Source organism: Trifolium pratense, linkage group LG4 (assembly GCF_020283565.1).
Source record: "Trifolium pratense cultivar HEN17-A07 linkage group LG4, ARS_RC_1.1, whole genome shotgun sequence".
Lineage (NCBI taxonomy): Eukaryota > Viridiplantae > Streptophyta > Magnoliopsida > Fabales > Fabaceae > Trifolium > Trifolium pratense.
This window is the reverse complement of record NC_060062.1, coordinates 48,502,782-48,520,080: the sequence shown is the minus strand read 5'-3', so window position 1 is coordinate 48,520,080 and position 17,299 is coordinate 48,502,782. Positions and strand designations below refer to the sequence as shown.

The 17,299-nt window shown below is 30.1% G+C and overlaps 1 protein-coding gene and 1 long non-coding RNA gene across 2 annotated transcripts; one reads left to right on the top strand and one right to left on the bottom strand.

Annotated features, from left to right (window-relative positions):
* Positions 1-106: 106 nt before the first annotated feature.
* On the bottom strand, positions 107-10,271 carry LOC123920823 (cytochrome P450 90B1-like). Its single transcript, XM_045973144.1, has 8 exons — positions 10,066-10,271; positions 9,646-9,970; positions 9,412-9,564; positions 8,768-9,019; positions 8,565-8,657; positions 7,933-8,011; positions 7,243-7,349; positions 107-547 (listed from the first exon to the last, which is right to left on the bottom strand). Exons 1-8 carry the CDS (start codon positions 10,269-10,271, stop codon positions 305-307), a joined length of 1,458 nt encoding a protein of 485 aa, XP_045829100.1. The 3' UTR covers positions 107-304.
* A 5,174-nt stretch (positions 10,272-15,445) lies between these two features.
* Positions 15,446-17,241, top strand: LOC123920821. The gene is made up of 3 exons (XR_006813776.1): positions 15,446-15,934; positions 16,607-16,705; positions 16,923-17,241. It is a non-coding gene; the product is annotated as an uncharacterized LOC123920821 (long non-coding RNA).
* The last annotated feature ends 58 nt before the right edge of the window (positions 17,242-17,299 follow it).

The window sequence follows — 17,299 nt, the reverse complement described above, 5'->3', positions numbered from 1 at the left end:
TAAATAAAAGATTGTCTTATGTGATAGTTGTTTTGTCTAATGGTAATTAATGTCAATAAGGTCTTATTTTGAAGTTCAAAGTAAATAACTAGGTACAGTACTGTCTTCTGTTTTCTAGGGAGTGGAGTAAAAAATAAGGCTTATTCAACTAATCTTATTTCTATGCCTTAGGCATCCAAATCAAAGTAGCATAAAATTGTTCACATAAATAACTCTACTTTGATTGATTGTGTAGCCCAAATATTTTAAGGACTTTCATTATTTATGGTATTACTAAGACAGGGGTTAAGATGGATTTTGTTGATCATATTAAAGAGTGGCATTGGCTTTGGACTCTAATAGGTAAACCTTTAGGAAAATCAACAAAAGGGTATACAACAGGTTGATCAACATCGACCAAGTTCCAATTGTAGTTGAGGATAATATGGTGAATGAAAACAGCCATTTCAAGTTTAGCTAACTCTAATCCTGCACATAGCCTTGGTCCTCCTCCAAATGGCATGAAATTATTGCTTGTGTTTGCACAATTTCCACTTTTACTATTGCCCTGCACCCACAACATGAGTATATCAATTAATTTATCAATGGAAAATAATTTCACCTAAGGTGGATAACTTTTGGGCTTAATTCCATTGGACTTTAAAATTATAAAATGAAAAATTCTCTTCTCCGTTTCTTTTATCACCCTGAAACTCTATTTTTGCCTATACATAAAATGTTCGAAAAATATTTTTCAAACTTTTTATAGTGTATATAATTTCTAACAAAATGAATTTTTTTTTTTTGGGTACAAAACATGAAATTTCTATTAGTTTGAAATTTGTCCAAAAGATAAATAAAATCTAACAAATAAGTATATTTATCTAAACAATCAAACTCTTACATATTTTGAAACTATTTGTTCACATTAACCATTTCTTGTTTTTCTTTTTTGAAAAAAACTTAGTATCCGATCCTAAGATCGATTAATCTAAAGAGATCAATCTCACCGCCCACTTGTGGAGCCTCGTTTAAAGTTTTAAAGTCAGAGTTTTTGTTTTTCCTCTGTATGGATTAGGCCACCAAAATTGGCACTAGAGAGAATTGATAATAATAGAGATATAACCAAACAAAGGAGGCAAGAGTTTCTATTACGATGAGCAAAGCATCACTTGTCAAAAGCTTACAAGACAATATATAATAATACTTCATGGGCTACTAACAATAATCGACTCTGAAACTTCGAGAGAAGCACATTGAACTATTTATGTGGCTGATAATATACTTCAAAGACTCAATCCAACACCACTACTAAACCAATACAAGCGAGTTTAACCATTTCATATTTTATTTCATAATGCAGACTCATGAGTTTTTTTTTTTTTTTGTGGACAAAAGACTTCTGATATTTTTTTTTTAATAAATTGATGAAATGATCGTTATTAAAACTTCAAACATATAGTCCGTGAACTTAGGTCAGTTGGCAGGACATCACATAATATATGCAGATGACCGAAGTTTAAACTTAGGTCATCCCACTTACCTTATGAGTAAAATTATAACCACTAAACCACTTAAAAAAAATTCAAACATATACAAAGGAATCAAACACTTCTTCTACCAATTAAGTTAAGATTTGTGGACAATTACAAAGACTCAGTAATATTTGTTTATAGATAAATATAAATTTTGCCTAATATTTACGTCCATTTTTCCATCATTTTGTTTTTTTTGTTTATTTGGTGGTACGATCTGGTTAAGTTTTAATATAATTCCAAAAGCTTTTACTTTATTTGGATAATTAAATCCATGAATAAATAAACCTGAGAAAAGGAAAAGGACAAGCACAAATGCACGTGCAAGTTGGAGGCCCACATTTACAGAGACATTTAATTGTACTGGAATGACAGGGTCCTACCCACACGTGCACACAAATTGGGTCATTGCCACCATCATCGCATCAACATGGACCCTTCTATGCAGATTACGACATTTCATCACAAATTATCAAGCTCTTTTATGTTTTTTTATAAGTAGTTTAATAAGTTAAAGTTTTATCCTAAAAAATGAATAAGTATAGTGTGTGATTTATTTTATATATCAACCAAGTTACGTCTAAGAAACTCAAACTCTTTTATTTTATTCTATACTTTTAGATATTACTCTATAAGTTGATTCAAATTAGTAGTATTGTAATATGAGGAATAATTTAATTTTGAAGTCAAATATAATATCATTTAATTTTTTAATCATGCGTATGGATTAGATATATTCTAAAATGTAAATGTCAAATTCCCTCAAAAAAGAAAACATCAAGTTTGTCATCATGAGATATCAATTTCAAGTTCCCTCAAAAAAGAAAACATCAAGTTTGTCATCATGAGATTTTGGATATATGATTTGCTATAAGAAATTACTTGAGGAAAGTTGCACACGGTATTATTGGTTTTATAATTGCATGCTCTGTCAAATGTTGTAACATCTATCCATTTAGGCGCTCTACCAGATGCGTAGCATTTGTCCAATTTTTATGTTTTAACAATTAGGAGTTATTCCATCTGTCTCAAAATATAAGAAAAAGTTGGTCAATAAAAGTAGATGTATTTGGTCTAAATCTTTAACCAAATATATTAAGCTTTTTTATCCACTTTTGCTTATATTTTGGAACGAAGTGAGTACTTAGCTGTTGTTGAGTGCAGTTACACTTGTGTTAGTTAGTTTGTTATGTACTCCCTCCGTCCCTAATTATAAGCACTCTTTCAAAGAAAAAATTTGTCCTTAAATATAAGTTCATTTTCAATTCCCTAGACACATTTATTATTACTTTTCCAAACATAACCCTACTTTGCATTGAAATACATAAAGTTAACTACAAATACATCTTTTCACAAAGAACAATATAGTAATTGTAATACTCAAAAAGTACACATTTATTACACTACCAACTTTTCTTAATAAGCGTGAAAAATTGTAAAGGGGACTTATATTAAGAAACGGAGGAAGTACAATTGTCATTTATAATAATTAGTTAGAGAGGTTATAGGATTGTTAGATAAAACTTGTTTCACAAGTTACCTTTCCTTTGTATTCTAGTTTCACCTATATATAAGTGTTTTGTGTGTTAATAAAATTAATATAGATTCTTTCCTTTAATCAATTTCTGTTTATTCAATAATTCACACTCTCAAATTTTATTCTTCATTCCTTCATTCTTTGTTCATAGTGGTTAAGTGATTAACCCCAACAAAGTTGAATCACTCTATTTAGTATTATCTATCCAAAATCTTTGATCAAGATACTTAAAGAAGGTACAAATATTATAAAGAAATAAATAAATAATATGAAACAATATAAATTTGTAGAGAGACACTTATAATAAGGAAAATGTTAAACAGTGTCCCGGAATACTGGTTAAGGTTGTTAATATAGAAATTTTATCTTGGAATTTGTGTATTGCCTTAAAAGATGTAAAAAGTTATCTTTTCATTATTAATTTTAGGAGAATGTTAACATGTGCACCAAAAGCACATGTTAAGGAAGCAAAAATAGAAAGTATTAAATGAAGAAGCATTAAATTTTAACTTTTTAAGCATTAAATTTTTGTATCATTAAAAGTTAAATTTCTATATTAAGATACCTTAACATGTGCCCTATATGCACATGTTAACAACACCCTTAATTTTATCATTCATTTCCATTTTTAGTATGCTTAACTTGTGTCTCGGAGACTCTGTTTAACATAACCTTATAATAATTAATGAGATGAAAGAAGTAATTTTTATATTGAAAAAGTATTTTTTATATTTTGAAAAAGTGTAGCGTAGTTAGTGTATCACAGTTGTTCGATTAAAATCAAACGGATTAAATTTAAATACAGTTAAAATATAAAAATTCTTATCTTTAAATATAAACCACCCGATTTCGATAAACAATTTAAAATTCACCGACTGCGTGTGTAGTTATGAGTAGTGACTGCATCCAAATCCAATGTGTGTAGTGTTGTACCGATATCTACAACACTAACACATTGTGGTGAATCTTTTAAGATTTTACAATGTATCACTTTAAATTTTAGTTTGCATTCTCCCGGTATCATCTTCTAAATTGGTTAATATAGGACAAAAATTTATATGGCAAGGTTTAATAAAATGGCAAACCACCATTTTTGAAAGTGTATTTTGCGGTAAATTTTAATATGGACCACTTCATCAAGTGGTCCATAGTGGACCAGTCATAAATAACATTATAACGAATACAAATTTTATAAAATTCACCGTTGGATTAAAAGTTTATATCATATAGATTATCCATAGAAAAATTTAAAAAAATTAAAAATCATTTGATATGTTATCGAGACACATCAAGATTAACGGTTTATTAAATAACGTAAATCTTGATGGGTCTCAATAATATATCAAATTATTATCAAAAAAATTTAAAAAATTTATGGATGATCTATACGATATAAACTTTCAATCCAACAGACAATTTCGTAAAATTCATATTCAGTAGATCACTTATCCACGGTGGATCACTTGTGAAGGTGATCCACCGTAGCATTAGTCTTTGGTGTCATGTATTGAAATTTTAATTAGGTCCACAAGTATTTTTTTTATTAGTTATTTTCATCCTCAAATATATTTTTAAATAATCAATTTGATTTCTAAATATATTTTTTGTTAGTCAATTTAGTATATAAAAATACTAACAAAAAAACACTAAAAAACATACACACATGCATGTATATACTCCCTATGTCCCACAATGAGTGAGTCAGTTGATTGCGTCATGCATGCTAATATATAACTTTGACGATAAATATTTTTAATTATATAATAATAATAAATAAAATTATAATATTTTAAAAATACTCATCGAAATGAATTTAACATCTTATATACTAATATTTATTTTTATTCATCGGTAGAAAAATAAAATCATAACAATATATACGAATATGCATATAGCCAAAATGACTAAATCATTTTGGAACTGATGGAGTAATGTTTTTAGCAAATGTGGCTAAATCAACAATATAATGATGGAGAATATTAAGATTTGTTTTCAGCTTTAAGATTTTGTCAAAGCTGTACGGCTTGTCTACCTCAGGTAGGGGTCTGATTCTCAAGCGCCGAACTTACTAAGACCCACAGGTTTGTTTTGTTTTTTTATTTTATTGGCTTAAATGCAGTTTTACCCCTCCTATTTTGAAAAATGCGGAATTTTACTCTCCCTATTTTAAAATGCGGAATTTTATCCCCCCTATTTTATAATTTGTTGGATTTTGCCCTCCCACCAAAATTTTGCACAAAATCTGATTCTGAGCCTCAAGTTCAAAGCTTCGCACAAAACTCAATTTGTATCAATAATTCACCAAACTGGTACCAAAACGACCGCAATCGAGTTAGTTTTCCACAGAATCAAACTCCACTAAATTTGGAGTTACAGAGAGAGATTAATTACCGTTTTAGTGAAGGTCTGTTCAAATTAATTATCGTATGAAACTACTACTGGTATTTTCGTCATTACTCTCACCCTGTAGCTCATTTTTTAATACTATTTACATGTATGGAAATCTAACGAAATTACCCTTGTTGGCATTTCAATTTCGTCGAATTTGGAGTTATGATGTGTTCGGTAGACGATGTTGAATTTGAAGATCACAAGTAGATTTCTGCAGAATTAGTAATTGGACAGACCTTCACTAAAACGGTAATTAATCTCTCTCTGTAACTCCAAATTTAGTGGGGTTTGATTCTTTGGAAATATAACTCGATTATGGTCATTTCGGTAGCCGTTTGGTGAATTATAGATCCAAATTGAGTTGTATGCGAAGCTTTGAAGTTGTGACTCGAAAGCAGATTTTTTGCAGAATTTTGGGGGACATACCTTCACTAAAACGGTAATTAATCACTCTTTGTAACTCCAAATTCAGTGGGGTTTGATTATGTGGAAAGATAAATCGATTACGGTCATTTCGGTATCCTTTTGGTGAATTATTGATCAAAATTGAGTTGTGTGCGAAACTTTAAAGTTGTGACTCGAAAGCAGAATATTAGGGGGGGTAAAATCCAAAAAATTATAAAACAGGGGGGGTAAAATTCCGATTTAATCAAAATAGGGGGGGCAAAACCGCATTTAAGCCTATTTTATTTTTATCACCGGTATCCGGTCAAAAAAACCATTTAATTTAGTTTAGAAATCAATTCAACCATTACATGGTTTCAGTTCCCTCCCCCGACCGTTTAATCTATTTAAGATACGTAAAATATGAAATAAGAAATATTATACTTAATAGAAAAGTTAATTTCTTTGATGATTTTTTATTAATGAAAGTTGAAAAGTAGTTAACTTTTGCTTATAATAGTGACAAAAATTTGAAGTATTTTTTTTGCTTATATTTATGTTCGGATGAAGTATTAACTTATGACTGTATTTGCAAAATTTTGCAAAACTTCAACTCCCCAGGCCCCAAGGCAACTACAGTACCTTATGTTCATTAATTAAACGGCCCACACCTACTCAAACACCAAGATGTTTTCTCTCCCCAACTCCCGTGGATTTTTTATGCCCCCAATATTCCAATTTTGTCTTGCAGAAAAATTTGGTTCGCAGAAACCAAATTTTTACTAGTGCAAATTCAGAGTAAATTTCGATTTTTAGAAATCAAAATTTGTTTTCAAGTCAAAAAAAAACTTCGATTTATACGAACCGAAGTTTTTTCCATAGATTTTTGCTAATTTTTGGACCACTGCACTCTTTTTTACTTCACTTTGTTTTTCCCTTTGGATTTTACGTGAACTCCCTCTGTCTCAAAATATATACAAAAATTAGTCAACAAAAGTAAATGTATTTGTTCCAAATTTTTAATCAGATATATCAAAAATTTTTGACTCATATTTGCTTATATTTTAGGACGGAGGGAGTAAGATTTTTAATGATGCGGTTATAATTTGTTTAGCTCCACTTGAGTTTTGGTGTAGTTTCTCCAAGTTTTATATACCCCCCCTCCTCTCTTTCTTTTTTCTCACTTTCACCTTTATAATATTTTTTTTTTGATAAGCTTTATAAATTTTTGTGATAACTTGCTTTTTTAAGATAATTAAATAAAGGAATGTCAAGTCAACATAATTGGAATGTATGTCTTTATTTATATTATTTGTGTGATTACTTTTGCTTAAAAGAAAAAACCAATTCTTTAAACCTTGGCTTTAATTAAGTGCAATTAAGAACGGTTATAACTTATAAGTAGAACTTAATTACCTGCCATCTCCATGGATTGAAGTGTTGAGGTTGGTCAAAATTTGAAGGATCCAAATGCACAGCTGAAATCACTGGAAGTACTTTCCATCCACATGGAATGTCATAACCTTTCAAACATAAACACACATTTTCAATGCTCAAAATACGCGCGCAGAGATCTTCTCCGGTGAAAATTTCACTCCAGACGATTTAGTGTGTATCTTCACCATTCAATACATTTTTTTTTATTATATAACTAACTACAACAAAAAATAATGAATGGTTGAAATTAAACTGCGAGACACTTTACGAGAGATCATTCACACCCTCAAAACACTTTCCACATTTTACTATAATATAACAACACCTTGACCAACCTTTCCTCTTTCTTTTTCTTTCCATACTAAAATAATTTTCCAATACCTTTCAACCATAAACATCATATAATAGTGTTGGTGTTAAATAACAACCATCACAACTTGGTAACACTTTAAATAAAAAAAACCCAAAAAATTAGTTATGTAAAATAATTTATTGATTAACTCAACTAGTTTGAACTACTGGCTAAAAAAGTTAAATGACCGGAACTCGAATTTGGAAAAATAAGAAAAATGCTAATATTAAAAAAAAAAACTAAATACTAGCATTTGTTTAAAAAAAAATAAAAATTATAAACATAAACAAATAGTTACATTGTCCTCTTCTACTTACCTTTGTACTGAACATCTTTGATAGCCTTCCTGTGAAGGAACCTCACAACATTTCCCAACCGTAGTGTTTCATTCACAACCTTTTCAAATAAAAGACAAAACAAATTGCTTAATAGTATAGTAGTATGTTTTTAAGGTACATAGAGTTTCCTTATACTAATTAAATTTATTTTAATTTAAATTTATTTTAAAATAAATTAATATAAAAATAACATAACATTTAATTTTATTACTTTTGAATCCTCTCCAGCTTTTTATGTGCAAGTTTCTCTCATTTTCTTAATTTAATGGTTGATTGAGCTACAAAGATGAAAAGAAAAGAGAGAAAGTATTGGATGAAATGGTCAAGATTATGACAACATGACGAACATGAGAGAAATTGTTGGAGATGATCAGTCCAGTACTGATATTCAACAAAACTTCAGGGTACGAAAGTATTATTTTTTGTAATATTAAAGTATAAGGATCTTGCTAACGAGTGTCCCGGAACACTCTTCACATTCCTAATATGTTGACTTCACACGTTTTAATAAAAATTTCACAAAAATTTACTATTTAACATGATCAAAGAGTGTCCTAGAGTCACGAGTTAGCATTTATCAAAAGTTATAAAACAATAATTATGTGACTTACACAATGAGTAAATTCCATTCTTTTATAATCATCCCAAGTTAATCCAACCTCCCCTGCTTTCTTCTTGGATCTGGCTATTTCTCTATGTTCTTCCTATCATTTTTCAAAAAATAAAAAATAATAATTAGTATATAAGTTAAGTTTTGCAATTTTTATATTATAGGTACATGTTACATAGAAAATTTCCACGTATCAATGCTTACCCTTAATTGATGTATGGCTTGAGGACAACCAGGCAAAAAATAAATAGCTAGAGATATAGCTACACATGAAGTTTCATGTCCAGCAAAAAGCAAGCTCAGAATCAAGTCAAGAATTTGCTCATTGGAAAGATTTGAATGCTTTAGAACCCAATTTAGAAGATCATTTTCTTCCAACCCTTTTTTTCCTTCTTGGTTTCTCTTCCTTCTTTCTTCCATTTTCCTCTCTATGAACTTCAATATGGTATTCCTAGACTGTAAAACAATATAATAAGCTTAATATTTAATAATTAAACAAAGGATGCAGTTAATTTCAAAATTTGTTAAAATAAGGAGACCAAAAATACTGATTTTAAAATAGGAGACCAAAACTACAATGAAGCCAAAAAATCATTAATAAATGAGGTTTTCTAAATTATTTCGTGCATGTTTAGATTACGGTGTATTTAGTAGAAATATAGTATGTCTACGCGATTTTAGCAAAAACTATACTTTATAGATTTAATAAAATCACGATACTATTTTTTTTTTTAAATAGTCAGAGTCAGTAATTAGTTGCTAATATAATTACACTGCTATTATAGTATAATTTTGTCAATTTCACTGCTAATTTAAATAAACATTAAATAATATTTATTTGTTATTACCTTTAATGCTTTCCTGTATGCAGTTCCTGGCAAATTTAAAGGAGCTGAAACAACACCTTTCATGAAAGAGACATACTCTTTTTTCAACTGTTCTGTCTCAAGATTCCCTGGATCCAAACTCATAATTTGTTTGGCCATCAAATTGAAGGTGAACTTCATGCATTTAAAAGGGAAAAAAAAATATTAGAATAAATAAAAAATATAAAAATTTGACAAAGAAAAAATAAATGTTACCTTTTTTGCTTCACCTTGAGCTGAAAATGTACAATTTTGTTTCCAAGAACTTAGAACCAAAAGAGTGTGATTCTCTATATCTTTCAAAAAATGTGTTTTAAGCCTAGCATAGCTCATAAAGTTTAGTGAAATATTCCTCATGTCCCTATGCATGTCACCTACTAAAACCAACATTGACCATTTTCCAAGTATTCCACCAATGCTTTTAGGATAGCTACACTCAAATAATTTTCCATCATTTTGTAATATGAATTTGTTAAATTCTGCATCTGCTGATACAATAGCTGGTCCTCCAAACAATTTTGACTTGTAAATTGTACCATACCTTAACACATAGGACAAATTTTAAAAATATAAATTTTAGTACTTTTTTTTTGTTTTTTCATGAAATATAAAATGGGGGTGCTAATTAATATTTACCTTGCTATGTGATTTTCCATAAATTCTCCCATTGTGGTGGCAGAATAAGGCTTCAAATAACCAATGGTTTCTCCAATAAAGGGCCACCCCATTTTTCCAGGTGGAAGATTAAACTTTGTTTTTTTTCTTTTGATGAAAAAAATGAAGATGAAAGTGAGAGCAAGAATGCAAGAAAGAAAACAGAAAATTATGTGTGAGTTAGACATGTAGCTAGATAGCTTAATTTTTTGATTATATTTTAATTCTCTTAAAGGTAAAAAAAAAGAAGAAACTTTGTTGCATGTGAAATTTTGGCAAAAAGATGAGAAAAAGTTTTGCAAGTGTTTGAATGGAAACAGAGCTAATGGAATTGTGAAGGCAAATAGGGTGCTTTTATAAGCTTCCCTTCTGTCTTTATGCAGAAAAGAAATAGCAGAAAGTAGCCAAGAATTTGGCTTTAATGCATATTGGTTAAGCATGATTTTAAATTGCAGATGTGATCGCGGGTGCAGTAGCAGTTGTAATCGTTGCGATTGTGGTCATCGCGATTATTATGACTCACATTACAGTTTTTGCAGTGTGAAATAATTATAAATTTACATATATTATATTATGTGTCATCAAGTCTGATGCAAATTGAGATTTAAAGTTCAAAAGTTTTTTTTTTAAACAAACCAAAAGAATATGCTGTATATATTAAAAAGGGGTTAAGCATTAACAAAAAGAGTTTGCAAGAAAATAAAAAGAACAAAAAAGTCTCGATAAGGCTAACCAAGTCAACTTCTAACCCCTAAACAAGCTAAAGGACTAGACCACCACAAGTTAAAATCATAATCAAAGTCATGCTTACGGTTACAGGTCTTCGGCCACCACCACTAAGAAACAATTTTCACCATGCATGTGTTTAAAATCACACAACAATTGTGATGCAATGTTGATGTAGATGTTACTTACTGCATCACAATATTGCAACCACAACTATGCGTGCGGACAACTTGAAATCATCAAGTTTTTTTATTTTTTTGTCTACAACGGAGTTTAAGGATCGAACTTAGGTTCTCTAACATACTACTAAAACTTAGACATGACAATATAACCCATATCCGCATGTACCCGCCCCGATTTTGATGGGGAAAAACTGAATTGGCTAAGTTTGGGTTTTTCCCGATTTTAAAAGACGCGGGTGGTGGGACGGGTAATGGGACATTGATACCCACCCTGAACCCGTCCCAAAACCTGTCCCACTTATATCTAATTATATTTTACCTCTCTTAAATTATAAATCCTTAAACAAAGTATCAAATTATATTCATATATATATATATGTTTGTGTTTATTTTTAAGTTAAATAAAGTTGTTTTTCTATTTATATTTTTTGCTTAAAAAAATTATACCGTTGAAACAAAATAGTTTTAAACTTTTACCCCTTTCTTAATAAAAAAAATTATCAAAACTCAACCAACTTCATATGGAAACGGAAACGGCAGAATGGAGATATATACCCAAATCCCACGGGGATACCCAAACCCTATTGGGTATGGATTTGGGGATCTACTTTTCATACTACTTGAGAATTCAGACGGGTTTGGAGAAACCTGAACTTTATAGGTTTGAGTTTGGAAAAGATAAAATTCGTCCCCGATGTCTACTCAAACCCCTCACCACTTGACCAAATCTCAAACCCCTCACCACTTGACCAAATCTAGTTGCTTAAACTATCAAGTTATTAATCCGCAACGTTTTTACCGTTCAATCCTTTACTTATGGCAAAACACAATTTATCTAAAATTGGAAATAGGGCGTTAGATAATAAGTTATTGGGCTTAAGATATTGAGCCCATTAGATTTATGATCTTATGTCATGCAAGGACAAAACAATACACAAATTTATTAATTATATTTGTCTTTTCATTCTTTCTTTTTTTTATCTTATGTCTTTGATAATAGTGAGATGTTGTATGAGGAAAAAACAATGAAGAAGATGAAGAACTTAGTGTTCTTATTTTTTTGGAAATTGAAGATGAAGAATTCACATGAACAAGATGAAGAAGAGGAATTTAGTTTTCATCCAACCACAAAATGACATGTGTATATAGAGTTTAAATTTTTTTACAACTAACTAAAAGGACTAACATGACTAAATGGAACAACAATGAATTAAGGAACCAAAATGAGAGAAATACTTGTATGGACCATACAAGTATTTCTCCCAAAATGAAACCAAAAAATAAATTAAGGGATCAAAAGAGTAATTTGGCCTAATTGAAATGATAAATTGCAAGCTTTATTATTGCTCAATGTCATGCCTCATAATTAGGAAGTTCTTGTTGTGACACTGGTTAATTTAGGAGAGAGATTAAAATTAAGAGAAAAATAAAAAGAAAGAAAAGAGATATAGAGGATTAAGATAGAGGTGATCCAAATGTTATGACATTGCTATAAATCAATTAATTATTATGGAATAGTTACCTTTTGACTTGAATATTTGAGTTGAATATTATGTACCTAGCGTATACTCCTTCTGGTCCTAAATATAAGAGAACATCTATTTTTTAGATATATTGAGAATTCAATATATCTAGCCTATAATATAAACTAAATACATTAAATTCTCAATGAATCTAAAAAGTATATCTTCTCTTATATTTAGAACCGGAAGGAGTAATAAATGGAAAAAATTCTCTGCACTTTTAATTTAAACTGTGGGGATTTTAGGGGATCATGTCCAATGTATAGTAGTTGTCAAAAAAAATAATATTGTCCAGTGTATAGTACGTATAGCAAAAGATAGAAAGCCATGCACCTGCCACATTTCATTCAATTTAGTTCAATAATAATGTTCTGGTCCACACTACACAATATATATAATATTCCATATTTTTTATAAGAATTAGTTTGACAAAATCGAGCTATTAAAATAGTTGGTATTAGTATTAAGGTTGTCATAATCGGATCGGTCATCGAACCGTTTTTAATTAAATATATATTTTAATTAATATATAAATAAATATATATGAATAATTGTTGAATATTTCATAATTTCACACATTAAAAAGATAAAATGTCACAAGTCAAAATAAAATAAAATTTATAATTCAAACCAAATGAAAAATAGATGAAAAACAAAAACATTTCCTATTCCTACAACGTCGTTGTTTTGTTTCAGATTTTTTTTAAAAAAAAAAAATTAAAACGACGTCGTTTTACCCTTTTTTTTAAAAAAAAAACTGCAAAACCGCTTGAACCGCCCGGCCGGTTCGCCGGTTCAACTCGGTTCACGCATTTTTTTGCCGGTCGGTTTCCTATCCGTTTTTTGCTCAAAACCGAACCGTTTTCATGACCGGTTCACGGTCCGACCGGCCGGTCCGGTTTTGATAACCTTGATTAGTATTAAATTAGTTGACAAATTATATTGATTTTCATGTTTACCCCTATAATTAATTGTAGTGCTTTGTACTCCCCTCACTTGACAAATACTTAAATTACACTTCTCTTACCTCTTATATTAAAATATACACTCCCCTCTTATGCAAATTAAAATCTCATTTCCCTCCCTTAAGAGATGCTTAAATTACAATATCCTCCCCTCTTATGTTAAAATATACATTTTCCTCCCCTCTCATATAAATTAAAATCACACTCCTTTCCCTTGAAAAGAAGCTTGAATTTCATTTCCCTCCCCTCTTATACTAAAATTACAATACATATAAAAATAAACAATAATGTTATGTAAACACAAATTTTAAACACAAAGTTGACAAATATACCATTTTACAATTTTTTAATCTACTTCGGTATGCATGCACAAACTCAATTTATCTATTATGTCAAATACGTGTTTGAAAAACTGTGTTGAAATAACACAACTCAAAAATAAAGGCAAAAAAGTTCGACTTAAAAAAACGGTCTATAAAATATGATTCACAAATTAGCTTTAAATTTATCTTATAACTTCTTATATATGTCGTGCTTTCAAATTTTTTTTTTATTAATTTATATTTTTAAATTCAGTCCCCCTTAAACTAAATTTCTGGCTCCGTTGTTATGTAGCCCCAAGCAACTACCGGTCTTTTATTTCTTTGACAGTTGACACGAACGAGGTGTTTTGTACTGACATATGAAAGGACTGAGTTTGTTGTACCAGAAGACCAGCATTTAGTATTCAATTGAAACTTAAACATATTGAGAACAAAAGCAAACAAATTAAGCTTCAAGGTCCAAACTTCAAAGAACAACAGGTGGGTGAAGTTCATGTGTAAGTGTGATGGATAGAAGTAAGTATTGAAGAGAATTAGTTTTACGTTAGCTTTAAACTACCATAGCTGGTTATCTAGTCCATTGTTGTGTTTGAGTTTTGTTTGATTTGATTGTGATTACATCTCTTTAACTCTGTTGTAAACTTGTGTAGTCTACCTCGGTACGCCTTGTGCTGGGGAGGCTGTTTGTGTTAATATATACCATTTTAGTTTCTTCAAAAAAAAAAAGTATTGAAGAGAATTAAGTGCAGAAAAATAATTCAGAAGTATATGTAATAGTTATTTTGATCTCTAAATATGCATGATATTGCCACTATATATCATTTTAAAATTATGGAAACATCTTTCACTAAATTTGGAATAGGATAATTTCCTGCGCTATCCTCCCTCCGACCATAATTATAAGCAAATTTTCATTTTTCAGATTTATTAGATAACAAATGTATCTGGTCTTGCTCTCAAAAATGTATCTGGTCTATAATATAGATCAGATATATTAACTATATAATGAATCTGAAAAATAAAAATTTACTTATAATAAAGACCGGATGGAGTATCTATTTAGGGGCTTTTTTGCCCTTAATCCAACGGATGATAGATAAAATATACAAAAAACAATTTTAAAGAGGAATAAACAAGGCTTCACAAGTGATCCATCGTGGACAAGTGATTTACCGAATATGAATTTTACAAAATTCACTATTGGATTGAAAGTTTATATTGTATAGATCATCCATAAATTTTTAAATTTTTTTTTAAAATCATTTGATGTGTTATTGAGACCCATCAAGATTTCCGTTATTTAATAAACCGTTAATCTTGATATGTCTCAATAACATATCAAATGATTTTTAATTTTTCTAAATTTTTTTATGGATGATCTATATGATCTAAATTTTCAATTCAACGGTGGATTTTGTAAAATTCGTATTCGTTATAATGTTATTCCACTAGTAGAAAAAAGACTTTTGGATAAGAGATTCCACTACTGATATGTGAATACCAGTAGTGAAACACATTTGACCAAAGGATTCCACTACGGATATTTGAATATCAGTAGTGAAAAGCTCATAGACAAGGGATTTCACTACTGGTTTTCTTAAATCAGTAGTGAAAAATTGACACGGTGGCAATGTTGTAATTACATTGAAATTTGTTTTAATTGGATTTCACTACTGTTTTTGTTTAGACGGTAGTTAAATCCCTTAACTTGTAACAAAAAAAAAAAAAACTCCCTTAACATGCGCGCAGCAAAACACATAGAAACATAAAAACCTAAATCGCGTTCTTCTTCTCGTTGAAACCGGCCTAACTCTTCCTTGTTGAAACCCCAAATCATCTTCTTCTTCATTTGTTCTTCTTGAAACTCTTCCTCAATCTTTCATTTATTTTCATTCCCAATTTCTTCTCTCAACTTCGTCACATCGAATAATCACGATTCCTCAATTTCTTTGCTCCACCCCAAATTTCGTAGCTCTTCTCTGTGATTAGATATGTAATCATCCATAACTAAAGTTTGTTCCTTGTTCGAAACTCTCAAAATCGTTCACCACTGAAGATTGGTTAACAATCGTGAAACCCTAGGCGCAGCCTCTGAGCTATCGGCGCCGCTTCATTTTATTCTTCGAGTTTAGGTTTGTCTCGTCTCTCATCTCTCTGCCAAGCTTGTCGTTTACGATCGTGATTTTTGATTCAATTTTTGGTCAGATCTAATCAATTTTTGGACAATATCTTCCATCTTTATTGTGATTTTTTGTCAATTTTCTGAGTTTGCATCACATGTTTGATTCACTTTGCTTTTTTGTTCATGGATTCTGGATCCTTAATTTTTTAATCTATGGACTTTTGATTTGCTTAGACAAATTCAATGAGGTTTTGATTAATTTCTCTGTTTTTATCTTAAACTATATTATGACATTTAGATTAGGTTATAATCAATTTTGTTCAATTAATTTGACATTTAGATAGAATTTGTTTAGTTATTCTTCTCAGAGTTAGTTTGAGTACGCCGACTGTTGATTTAGCATTGCTAGGGAGTATAATAATGCATCTATCGTAATATCATGCGCATGTTTTCCATGGAGATAAAAAATTGTTACCTCAACACTGAAAACATTGAATATTGACATTGCATTCTTTGTCCACCATAAAATTTTCTCAATGCTGTGATTCGAAAAAATTAGTTTGTATGGTGAATCTTTCACTAGGAAAAGATGAATATATTTAATGTTTAGATACTAGATACTGATAATCTTGTTCACATCCATTTTCGATGTTTATTTATTAGCTTTTAATTACTTTTCTAGGGTGTAGATATACAACTCAGAATGGCGATTGATAGTGCTAAAGCAACTCTTGCAGTGAAGCGTAGACTTGCATGCGAGATGTTGAAATGTTGGCAACAGGTATATAATAGTTTGTTTCTTATGAGATCTTAACTGTTTTTCGGTTGTATAAAAAATTTCTTACGAGACATGTGACTTGGTTCCCCTTGGACCTGGATTGTATTATTTTGTCCTTAGACATGTTTTTTCTTTTCTATAAGCTGATTTTATGTGTTTAACATGTGTGCATTTTCTGTTACATACATTTCCTTGATTACACTTTTGGTTTTATATATAGGCTCAAGATAACATTATGAACCTTCTGCTCTCAAATGGTTGGGGCGAAAAACATCACCTTCTTGTCAAATGGAAATATGTTGAAGCTAAGGTATATGCTTTTCCCCTCCGTTATTTACATCTTGGTATTCGGTTATTATGCTTCTGCATAGTAGTATTATTACAGACAAAATTTTCTGAATTATTGATTTTCTACTGCAAATAAATTCAGATGAAAGTATAAATTGGTTTAATAATCTATTTTCCTCTACATTTACAACCGTCCTAAAGGGATTTGAATACTACCACTTAAGGTTATAAAGCCAGACTCTTACTACTAAATTGACACCTCATGGACTACATCTGCGATTTTAAATACGGAGTTTATGTGTCAAATTG

Bases quoted from the DNA above. Each gene is read 5' to 3' on its own strand.
- LOC123920823 (XM_045973144.1), bottom strand. From the start codon at position 10,271: ATGTCTAACTCACACATAATTTTCTGTTTTCTTTCTTGCATTCTTGCT. The intron at 9,971-10,065 runs GTAAATATTAAT...CTATGTGTTAAG, and splicing joins ATGGAAAATCACATAGCAAG to GTATGGTACAATTTACAAGT. The intron at 8,012-8,564 runs GTAAGTCACATA...TTATTTGAAAAG, and splicing joins GAATGGAATTTACTCATTGT to GTTGTGAATGAAACACTACG.